Source organism: Ruditapes philippinarum, unplaced genomic scaffold (genome assembly GCF_026571515.1).
Source record: "Ruditapes philippinarum isolate M1 unplaced genomic scaffold, ASM2657151v2 ctg3218_1_1_1_1, whole genome shotgun sequence".
Lineage (NCBI taxonomy): Eukaryota > Metazoa > Mollusca > Bivalvia > Venerida > Veneridae > Ruditapes > Ruditapes philippinarum.
The window spans coordinates 127,094-139,502 of record NW_026861226.1 but is presented as its reverse complement, the minus strand read 5'-3'; the positions used below and the strand labels follow the sequence as shown (position 1 = coordinate 139,502).

The window sequence follows — 12,409 nt, the reverse complement described above, 5'->3', positions numbered from 1 at the left end:
TACCACAAAATTATTTGGTGATGACCTTGCAAAAGAGGTTAAAAATTGTGATGTTGGTTTCTCTTTAGCAAAAGAAAAATATGGTACATCTTATTATGGTCCCCAGAGATCCTTTCGGGGTCGAGGTGTCAATTACAGGGGAAGAAGACCAAACAGGTTCCAGCCTTATGGTCAGCAATATGGCAGGCAACAGTATAGCCAGCAGCAGTATGGGCAGCAAAACCCTCTTTTGAGACGGGGAAGAGCTAGGGCTTCAGCAACAGTTTCAAGTGCCCCAAACTAAACAGACTGGACACCTCTCATGTAGGTAAGCTTAAACTTTGTTTGGATGTTTGGAAACAGTTTACTCATGATGCGTGGATTCTTCAAACAGTAACTGGTTAATAGATGATTCTTTAAGCATGAACAGAGATAAAGAAATTTGTAGGAATGATACAGTTTTAATGTGTGACACTTTATCTTCTTTGGGTTATACAGTGAATAAAAAGAAATCTGTTCTTGTCCCCACACAGAGGTTGATATTTTTTGGTTTTGTTTTGGACTCCGTTTTATTTATGGTTTTCCTGACAGATGAGAAAGTTCAAAAAATAGTTTCTTCGGCTTCTAATCTTCTACAGAAGGAGGTTGTTGTTGTCCGAGATCTGGCCTCTTTTATAGGGTTAGTGATCAATGCATTTTATGCAGTTCTCGAAGCCCCATTGCATTATAGAAGCTTAGAAAGAAATAAATTGTTAGGTCTTGGTTCTAACATGAATTTTGATAATAAGGTTGTCCTCAGTAAGGATAGTCGAGAGGAGTTGTTGTGGTGGAAAAATAATGTCACCATCAAAAATGGAAAACATATAAGGCCTGGACCAGTTGAATACTGGTGTTATTGTGATGCTTCGTTTGTTGGGTGGGGCTCGTATGATGAAGAACTTAATAAATCTGCTAATGGAAGATGGAATTCTTCTTTGTTTGATAAATCTATAAATTATCTGGAATTATTAGCTATTTTCAATGCAGTCCGAGCTTTGTATAATGAGGTGCGGGATACCCATATAGAGATAAAGTCAGACAATGTTTCGGCTATAGCTTATGTAAATGACCTAGGTGGAATGACTTCCTTATCAATGGATTTGTTGGCCAAAGACCTTTGGGAATGGTGCTTGTCTAGGGATATTTTTCTTTCTGCATCCTATATTCCTGGTGTAGATAATGTGTATGCTGATTATTTTTCAAGGAATTTCTCGGAGAGTACTGAATGGTCTTTGAAACCAGACATTTTTGAAAGAATTTGTGGAACTTTATTCAAACCTGATATAGACCTTTTTGCCTCTGAATGGAATAAGAAGTTAGATAGATATGTCTCATGGTTTTCAGGAAGCACTGAAAGTGCTTATGATTCTTTTACAATGTCATGGTCTGGTTTTACTCCATATTTATTTCCTCCATTTAATTTGGTTGGGAAAGTAATGAACAAAGTTTTATCAGACAAGGTAAATAAGGCCATTCTTGTGTTTCCTTTTTGGAAATCAGCTACTTGGTTTCCATTGGTATTATATAATATTATTTCTTTTCCAATCAGGCTACCTCGCCACCGAGACTTGTTATCTCAGGAACACAACGGGAAAACACATCCTCTACAGAATTCTTTAACAATGGTCGCTGTCGTTATATCTGGGAAGCATTACAAAGTCAGGGAGTTTCAAGATCAACTGCATGTGTCATTACTGAAGCATGGAAGAAAGGAACCATCAAACAGTATGAATTCGCTTGGCGTAGCTGGTATTTTTGGTGTTATAAACAAAGTAAAAGTCCCTTTTCAGCGTCTGAAGGTACTGTAGTGAATTATTTGTGTCATTTATTGTGTCTAGGTAAATCATATTCAGTGTTGAATACACACAAATCTATGCTTCTACAAACTTTACCTTTTTTCAACAATAGTTGGTGTGATAAGCCTTTCCTTATTAGTAAATTTATGAAGGGTGTTTTTCACCGAACCCCACCTAAACCTAGGTATTCTTTCACATGGGATGTTTCAGTGGTATTAAATTTCTTAAGAACTTTGTTTCCTTTGTCTAGTCTTAGTTTAAAGCTTTTAACATTTAAACTTACAGCTTTGATTGCGCTTTGTACTGCTCCAAGAGCACAAACTTTAGTTGCGCTGAACATTGATTTTATGGTGTTTCATGACAATAAAGTTGTTTTCCATATTTCGTCCTTGTTGAAGACAAGCAGGGTAGGACATAGTGCTTTCTCTTTAGTTTTGGAGAAGTATGATCCTGATGAGAAACTGTGTGTTGTGAAAACTTTGTTACATTATTTGAAAAGAACAGAGAGTTTACGGGAAAGTAAACAACTTTTAGTTTCTTTTTGTGACATACAAAGGTGTTACTTCTAGTACTGTGGCTAGATGGTTGAGAGAAGTTTTATCCCTCTCGGGTATTAATACAGATGTGTTTAAGGCACATTCTTTTAGGTCTGCAGCAGTTTCAGCAGCCTATACTAAGGGGTGTTCAGTCAGTAATATTCTTAAAACAGCTATGTGGAATACAGAGAAGAATTTTTATAAATTTTATTTCAGAAATTCTGTTCCTGATAATGCCGGGGTTGCTTTCCCCAGGGCAGTGTTATCTAATGTTTAGTTATTAGTTTTTGTGTGGGAATATATATTGGTTTGTTTATATCAGGCTTTGTTTTGTTTCATGCTTTAAAAATGCTATTTGTATACATGTGCAAGGCCGAAGGCCTTACGAAAAATAATGTTCCCTCATCCAAGCTTTAGTGATGGATGAGGGCCATTATTCTAGTAAGGCCGGAGGCCTAAGCATGTATGCATTACCCACCTCATTGTTTTTTCTTATTTCTTTCCCTCCTCTTGTAAAGGGTTTTATGCTGAAACAAAACTTCTTTAAATTATGATTATCAAACGCTCGAGTGATCATGATGTGTGTGACGTAGTACGACTAGTTTATTTTGCGTTTTTATCTTTGAATTGCGGTACCTATCTCGCGAACCTCGATAAACATGCTATTTGTATACATGCTTAGGCCTCCGGCCTTACTAGAATAATGGCCCTCATCCATCACTAAAGCTTGGATGAGGGAACATTTTTATAAATTGGTCAGACAAAAATATATAATATCCCGTTCTTATTTGTACTTTTAAAGTCTGTCAGGAGCTCATGCAGTTTTCTGTTATTTTAATTTATATTTTAACGAAATATCATACACGAATACACAGGCAGAGTAACACTGGTATAATATAATAATAATGATGATGACACATAATAAACTTCAAAAGTGAAACAATTAAATTACCCCGCTAGCATGTTAAATTTTACCGACAGTCACATGACATGACTTTTGTAACAAATACGCAGACAGACGGTAAATCACGTTAAGATTTGAAGAAATTTCTGCAATAAAATGATATTAATCTGCAGCTTTTTAATTGGTCAGATGTCACTGGGTCATAAAAAGTTGTTAGAGTATGTTCCCGCATTTTGTGACCCCCATTGGTGCGATATTTGTGTGTTATGCAATAAATTAGCGTGAAACGTAGGAGTCTATTAGAGAGAACCGCCGATTTATGACACTTCTTTTAATGCGGATAGGACCAACCGACATTTTTAATAATCAAGCAATTTACATGCGGTTAAGAATGCATGAAAGAGCATTCATTTACGGAGGGAACTGTGTCAGGGACTTTTGTTTGCTCCATCAATGACTTAATTATCTTAAATTACGTAATATGTACAGTGAAAAAAGTCACATAAAATATTTGACGTTACGTTATGTTTTTTGAGAAAAGATAGAACAAATATGAGACACCGTTCCCCAGATAGTATAAGTATGTTTATATTCCAAAAGTTTGATGACAAAAAAATAAAAAATTACTTTGATATGAGGATTTAAAATTTTAGAATTTTTGTTCAAAATCAATTATATACAAAGGCATTTTTTCAAATATGTTATTTTTTATGATGATCAAAGACATGTAATGCACAAAATTTAAATAAATAACAATTTTTATAAAAATTAGTTGGTTTAAATGACATTTATGGTAGTACCACAGAAAGTGTCTGTTGTCGCCTTAAGCAGAACTATTAAAGAAAAGAAAAAACTGAATAAAACAAATAATTGTTAAAAACTCATGCTAAAAATGTCCTCAATAGAAAGCTATTGCACACTGCTATACAGAATCATTTTCAGACCTGTATTGAAGTACATACAACATTCAGCAGAATTTTTATCCATGCCGATAAAAATGAAGGTAGGAAATGCTTTCTTTGACAGAAAGCAGGTATTTTGGAGTTCATTAAAAGTGTAATTTTCTGTACTTTCAACTTAATTGGAATGAAAAAAATAGCTATTATAAGCGATAATTCCTTATAACAGTGTTCACTATACATTGAAACAGTATTTTTTATATCAAATAAAGAATTGCAAAATACGGGCCAAATGAAATTGTTTCTTATAACAGGAAGTATGTCCTTTACTGACTGATGTTATAATGACCATAAATGAATTACAAACATGTACCTTTGTATCAATATGACTATACTATAACTTAACAAGAGGGCCATGATGGCCCTGAAGTCGCTCACCTGTACATAGGCCCCCTGAGCGGGGCCAGTTTTAACCCCGGGGCTTTTATTTTAACAAACTTAGAAGACACCCATTAGAAGATGTTTCATGTTAAATATCTTAGCTTTAGCTCTTTGGGTTCTTTAAAGAAGATTTTTTAAAGTTTTTACTATATGTATATAAAGAAAATCAATGACCCCCTGGGGCGGGGCCAATTTTGACCCAAGGGCTTTTATTTGAACAAACTTGGTAGACATCCATTAGAACACGTTTCATGCTAAATCTCTTACCTCTGGCTATTTTGGTTCATTAAAAGAAGATTTTTAAGTTTTTACTATATGCATATAGGGAAAATCAATGACCCCCTGGGGCGGGGCCAATTTTGACCCCAGGGCTTTTATCTGAACAAACTTGGTTGACACCCATTAGAAGATGTTTCATGCTAAATATCTTAGCTCTAGCTCTTTTAGTTCTTTAAAAGAAGATTTTTTAAGTTTTTACTATATGCATATAGGGAAAATCAATGACCCCCTGGGGTGGGGCCAATTTCTACCCAATGGCTTTTATTTGAACAAACTTGGAAGACACCCATAAGAAGATGTTTCATGCTAAATATCTTAGCTCTAGCTCTTTGGGTTATTTAAAAGAAGATTTTTTAAGTTTTTACTATATGCATATAGGGAAAATCAATGATCCCCTGGGGCGGGGCCAATTTTGAACCAAGGGTTTTTATTTGAAAAAACTTGGTAGACACCCATTAGAAGATGTTTCATGCTAAATATCTTAGCTCTAGCTCTTTTGGTTCTTTAAAAGAAGATTTTTAAGTTTTTACTATATGCATATAGGGAAAATCAATGACCCCCTGGGGCGGGGCCAATTTTGACCCCAGGGCTTTTATTTGAACAAACTTGGTAGACACTCACCAGAAGATGTTTCATGCCAAAAATCTAAGCTCTAGCTCTTTGGGTTTTTTAGAAGAAGATATTTTAAGTTTTTTCTTTTGGTTGCCATGGCAACCAGAGTTCTGCATGGAATTAAATTCTTTGAACAATTTTCAAAGGTGACCACCAAAGGAACATTCCTGTGAAGTTTGGATGAAATTGGCTGAGTGGATAATGAGGAGATGTCATTTAAAGTAAAAGTTTACGGACGACGGATGGACGAAAAGCGATCACAAAAGCTCACCCTGTCACTTTGTGACAGGTGAGCTAAAAACAATGTATACATAAGACTATTTTGTATCACATGTTAACATGTATATCACATGAAAACACTTTTATCACACAACTATCTTATATCATATGATAATATCACATGACTGCATTTTTTTCACATGACTATTTTGTATCACATGATTATATCACACAATTACACTGTTGTCACATAACTATTTGTTTAATATTCTAATATCACATGACTATTTTGTATCACATGATTATATCACATGACTACACTGTTGACACATGTCTATTTTGCATCCCTTTTATTTAAGTAACAGTGACCTTGATCCCAGAGGATCCAAAAGCACTCCCATCCAAGTCTTCATACAAGCTTGCTTTATACCAAGTTTGATTACAATATCTCATTCCTAATACTCATGTTATTGTCCGAAAACCATTTTTCTTTTTTTAAGTAACAGTGACCTTGACCTTGAACCAAGAGGGTCCAAAAGCAATCCCAGCTAGGATTTTCATATAAGCTTGGTATATACCAAATTTGATTACAATACCTCATTTCTAACCCTTGTTATTGTCAGAAAACCATTTTTCTATTTTTAGTAACAGATACCGTGACCGTAACCCCAGGGGATCGAAAAGCATTCCCAACGGTGATATATATATAAGCTTGCTATATACCAAGTTTGATAACAATAACTTATTCCAAACTCTAGTTATATTCTGGAAACAATGAGGTGGACCGACCTACCAACAAGATGACTCCTAAACTTTGTGGGGGTATAACAAAGGTACATTAAAAACTAAATGAACAATTTACCAGAAAAATCATTTATTGATGTCTGCTTCCATGTGTGTTTATCAAAGTCATTTCTTGTTTTAGATTTATAAATGTTGCCTGGCATAAATGTTTGACATTATTATGTTTTGAAATTTGAGGATGATATGTAGAATTTTGTTTGCATTATAAGTAAAGATGGTCTGTAAACAATAATATCGTATAAAGAATATCACCCCTTTTGTATATAATCAACCTTAACCACACTGTACCACATGATTATTTTGAATCATATGATAAAATAACATAACCACACTGTACCACATGACTATTTTGTATCATATGATAAAATTACATAACCACACTGTACCACATGACTATTTTGTATCATATGATAAAATTACACAACCACTCTGTACCACATGACTATTTTGTATCATATGATAAAATAACATAACCACTCTGTACCACATGATTATTTTGTATCATATGATAAAATTACATAACCACACTGTACCACATGATTATTTTGTATCATATGATAAAATTACATAACCACTCTGTACCACATGATTATTTTGTATCATATGATAAAATAACATAACCACTCTGTACCACATGATTATTTTGTATCATATGATAAAATTACATAACCACACTGTACCCACTGTACCACATGATTATTTTGTATCATATGATAAAAATTACACAACCACTCTGTACCACATGATTTTTTTGAATCATATGATAAAATAACATAACCACTCTGTACCACATGATTATTTTGTATCATATGATAAAATTACACAACCACTCTGTACCACATGATTATTTTGTATCATATGATAAAATTACACAACCACTCTGTACCACATGATTATTTTGTATCATATGATAAAATTACACAACCACACTGTACCACATGATTATTTTGTATCATATGATGAAATAACATAACCACTCTGTACCACATGATTATTTTGTATCATATGATGAAATAACATAACCACTCTGTACCACATGATTATTTTGTATCATATGATGAAATTACATAACCACACTGTACCACATGATTATTTTGAATCATATGATGAAATTACATAACCACACTGTACCACATGATTATTTTAAAACATATGATAAAATTACATAACCACTCTGTACCACATGATTATTTTGTATCATATGATAAAATTACATAACCCCACTGTACCACATGATTATTTTGTATCATATGATAAAATTACATAACCACACTGTACCACATGATTATTTTGAATCATATGATAAAATAACATAACCACACTGTACCACATGATTATTTTGTATCATATGATAAAATTACATAACCACACTGTACCACATGATTATTTTGTATCATATGATAAAATTACATAACCACACTGTACCACATGATTATTTTGTATCATATGATAAAATTACATAACCACACTGTACCACATGATTATTTTGTATCATATGATAAAATTACATAACCACACTGTACCACATGATTATTTTGTATCATATGATAAAATAACATAACCACACTGTACCACATGATTATTTTGAATCATATGATAAAATAACATAACCACACTGTACCACATGATTATTTTGAATCATATGATACTAGAAATGTGTCATCATGCCACGGATGCCCCCGCATGCAGCCAAAATTTCAGATGCTGCATTAATTATTTTTTTCATTTTAAGTTCAAAGCCCTTAAAACTTTTCAATGTTAACACAAACCATTTTCATACAATGTTCAAGGCACTGAAATTATTCAGTCTTAACCTTTTAAAAATAGCATATTGCATATTTGTAGCCAAAATAATGGCTAAAAGTATGAGTGCTGAAACTGAAAGTTCAAAATTTTTCCAACATTCAGGAAAGATAAGTTTGTCTAAAATCATTGAACCACGACCAAATTCAAACTTAAACTGCTTATTCCTAAGATGTATCTATATTATTTTCAAAGTGAAAGGGACATAACTCTGCCAAAAAATCATCAAACCATGACCAAATTCCAACTTGACCTGCCCATTCCTTTGACATATCCATATGTCAAATTTAAGTTGAATATGTAACTCTGTTGGGTAGATAATGAACAGAAACTGTAAATTTCATATTATTTTTAAAGTGAAAGGGGCATTACTCTGCCAAAAATCATTAAACCATGACCAAATTCGAACTTGGCCTGGGCATTCCAAAAATGTATCCATATGTCAAATTTGAGTTGAATGTGTTGTACCATTGGGGAGATAATAAACGGAAACTGAAAATTACATATTACTTTCAAAGTGAAAGGGGCATAACTCTGCTAAAAATCATTGAACCACGACCATATATGAACTTGACCTGCGCATTCCTTTGACGCATCCATATGTCAAGTTTGAGTTGAATGTGTTGTAGCTTTGGGGAGATAATGAACAGAAACTGAAAATTTCATATTATTTTCAAAGTAAAAGGGGCATAAATCTGCCAAAAATCATCGAACCATGACCAAATTCGAACTTGACCTGTATTTTCTCATGACATATCCATATGTCAAGTTTGAGTTGAATGTGTTGTAGCTTTGGGGAGATAATGAACAGAAACTGAAAATTTCATATTATTTTCAAAGTAAAAGGGGCATAAATCTGCCAAAAATCATCGAACCATGACCAAATTCGAACTTGACCTGTATTTTCTCATGACATATCCATATGTCAAGTTTGAGTTGAATGTGTTGTACCGTTGGGGAGATAATGAACGGAAACTGAAAATTTCATATTATTTTCAAAGTAAAAGGGGCATAAATCTGCCAAAAATCATCGAACCATGACCAAATTCGAACTTGACCTGTATTTTCTCATGACATATCCATATGTCGAGTTTGAGTTGAATGTGTTGTACCGTTGGGGACATAATGAACGGAAACTGAAAATTTCATATTATTTTCAAAGTAAAAGGGGCATAAATCTGCCAAAAATCATCGAACCATGACCAAATTCGAACTTGACCTGTATTTTCTCATGACATATCCATATATCAAGTTTGGGTTGAATGTGTTGTACCGTTGGGGAGATAATGAACAGAAACTGAAAATTTCATATTATTTTCAAAGTAAAAGGGGCATAACTCTGCCAAAAATCATCGAACCATGATCAAATTGAACTTGACCTGTATTTTCTCATGACATATCCATATGTCAAGTTTGAGTTGAATGTGTTGTACCGTTGGGGAGATAATGAACGGAAACTGAAAATTTCATATTATTTTCAAAGTAAAAGGGGCATAACTCTGCCAAAAATCATCGAACCATGACCAAATTCGAACTTGACCTGTATTTTCTCATGACATATCCATATGTCAAATTTGAGTTGAATGTGTGCAACTGTTCTTAAGATAATGAACGGAAACTGATGATGACGGAATGACAGAATGACGGAAGGACGGAAGGATGGAAGGACGGAAGGACGGAATGACGGAACAGGGTAACACTATATGCCCCGGCCATTACATGGCGGGGGCATAAAAATAACATAACCACACTGTACCACATGATTATTTTGTATCATATGATAAAATTACATAACCACACTGTACCACATGATTATTTTGTATCATATGATAAAATTACATAACCACACTGTACCACATGATTATTTTGTATCATATGATAAAATAACATAACCACTCTTTATCACATAAACCGCGGCGCAGGAGTGTAATAAAGCCATTTAATAAAAACAATATTACACTAGTGTAATAACACTTTGACGTGACGTCATTTGCGCTATATAGAAACATAGCGTTAAAGCGTGCTAATGTTAGCGTTTCACTATGGGTGCGTCATTAAACAAATACTCATTTTAACAGTTTACTGTTCTTATTTTATATATGTGATAAATAGAATATCACATTCGTGTAGATTCAATACTAAATTTATTAAACTCGTTGAATAAAACAATATTATGCTCGCCAGAGGCTCGCATAATATGATTTTATTCAACTCGTTTAATAAATTTAGTATTAAACTACACTCATTCAATATCCTCTATGTACCACATGATTATTTTGTATCATATGATAAAATTACATAACCACACTGTACCACATGATTATTTTGTATCATATGATAAAATTACATAACCACACTGTACCACATGATTATTTTGTATCATATGATAAAATTACATAACCACATTGTATCACATGATTATTTTTATATCATATGATAAAATTACATAACCACATTGTATCACATGATTATTTTGTATCATATGATAAAATTACATAACCACACTGTACCACATGATTATTTTGTATCATATGATAAAATTACATAACATGATTATTCTGTACCATATAATATCACAAAACCACACCGTGCGACATGACTATTATCTAATATGCTTGTATGAGTTTTATAATGTTACAGGATGCGGCACATAACTTAAAGTTAAGTAAACATATTTAGTTCACCTATTCAAAGAATACAGATAGCTATTGTAAGTGTTGTTGTCACTGTCACACTTTGGTGTTTTCAGTTTTGATATGAAAGTTGGTATCTCAAAAATTACTTAAAGGAATGGGTTTTAACTTCACACACTTGTTCTTTGTGATTATCTAAGATGGACATAGGGCTCTGTAACTGTGAGTTACCTTTGTCAAGCACTGAGATTACTGGAGCATGCTGTCTTATCTTATACTTCTGATAAATTTTTTGAATAAAAACCAGAAAACACTTTACCCTGCAATATACTTCCCTATCACTAGATAATTATACTTCACAGCAAAAAGCAAACTAAGTACTCACAAAACATAAGCTGGAATTTTTTTTTTTAAATGACTTATAATGACATTTCTTACATCCCTAGACGCAAATAATAAAGGCAGTTTTAGAGTTTTCTTTATATATTTACCAAATAATAAGTAAGTTTTACACCAACTTTTCCACTGATGATGTAAATTAAGGTATCATATAGGACAATGTAAAAGGTTCTTTATGTACTGTAGCCGGAAATATCTCATAAACATTAGTAAACAAGGCATAAATGAGTTCCACTGATGTGTTTTTCATTATTTCCGGAACTAATGGAATAGAATATAATGTCCTACTAGACAGCCACATTGTCTGAGATAAACCACTGCATATAACAGCAAATAACAAGAGCTGTCCAAGAAGCTGTATGCTCCACTTTTCTAAGTGCTGTATAGTATGACTGTCAGTTTAGTTGCATCAGTTTTCAACAGTTAGATTACTTGGACTTAAATATGTGCCCAGGAAGTATGACAAAGCTTCTGTTAAAGTTTGGTCAAAATTCCATGAGAAATGTAGGAGGAGCTGTGTACAGTCCACTAGACATCTGCCTGTCTACTATACCCCAATCTAATAATGAAATGTTTCCTTCCTAGTTAATAAAACCAGGTTGATCTGAGATATAAAATCCTATTAATCTAGATATAAACATCAAAACTTAGAAATGACGAGGTTTAATTGGAGAGCTACAGGAAACTTACCTTAGATTGTGAAGCTAGCATTTCTACTTTCAGTGTTGTATTACTCCATGTATAGTACTTAGTTACTTCTTGTGTAACTAGTGGGCTCTTTATTTCATTCCAAGCAAAGTAAACCTAAGAAAAACAAATAGAATTTATAAGTTTATGGTTAAAATATGGAAACAGGTTTTGGTTTAAAGTATGTTTATCACACATAAGTATGTTTTTCAGATTACATATGTAACATGTTCACAAAGTTGACATGTGAGATTATCATAATTATATAGTTTATTTTATTTGAATCTGTCATTTCTAAAATATTACAATTGAATCAATCTTTATTTTTAAAATATGACAATGAAAAGTTTCATTAAAATGTTTGTTGCAGTTTTATAGA

General features: G+C 33.1%; 2 protein-coding genes across 4 annotated transcripts in view; one reads left to right on the top strand and one right to left on the bottom strand.

Moving 5' to 3' along the window:
* The first annotated feature begins 401 nt into the window (after positions 1-401).
* LOC132714949 (uncharacterized) lies at positions 402-1,826 on the top strand. The gene has a single exon (XM_060697886.1). It carries the CDS (start codon positions 402-404, stop codon positions 1,824-1,826), a length of 1,425 nt encoding a protein of 474 aa, XP_060553869.1.
* A 10,177-nt stretch (positions 1,827-12,003) lies between these two features.
* The window catches only part of LOC132714947 (alpha-2-macroglobulin-like), a 68,149-nt gene continuing 67,743 nt past the window's right edge, over positions 12,004-12,409 (bottom strand). For all 3 annotated transcript variants that reach the window (XM_060697883.1, XM_060697884.1, XM_060697882.1), the window contains exon 15: positions 12,004-12,147. In XM_060697883.1, the coding sequence (XP_060553866.1) occupies positions 12,019-12,147 (129 nt within the window). In that variant the 3' untranslated portion in view covers positions 12,004-12,018. The remainder of the gene's footprint in view (positions 12,148-12,409) is intronic.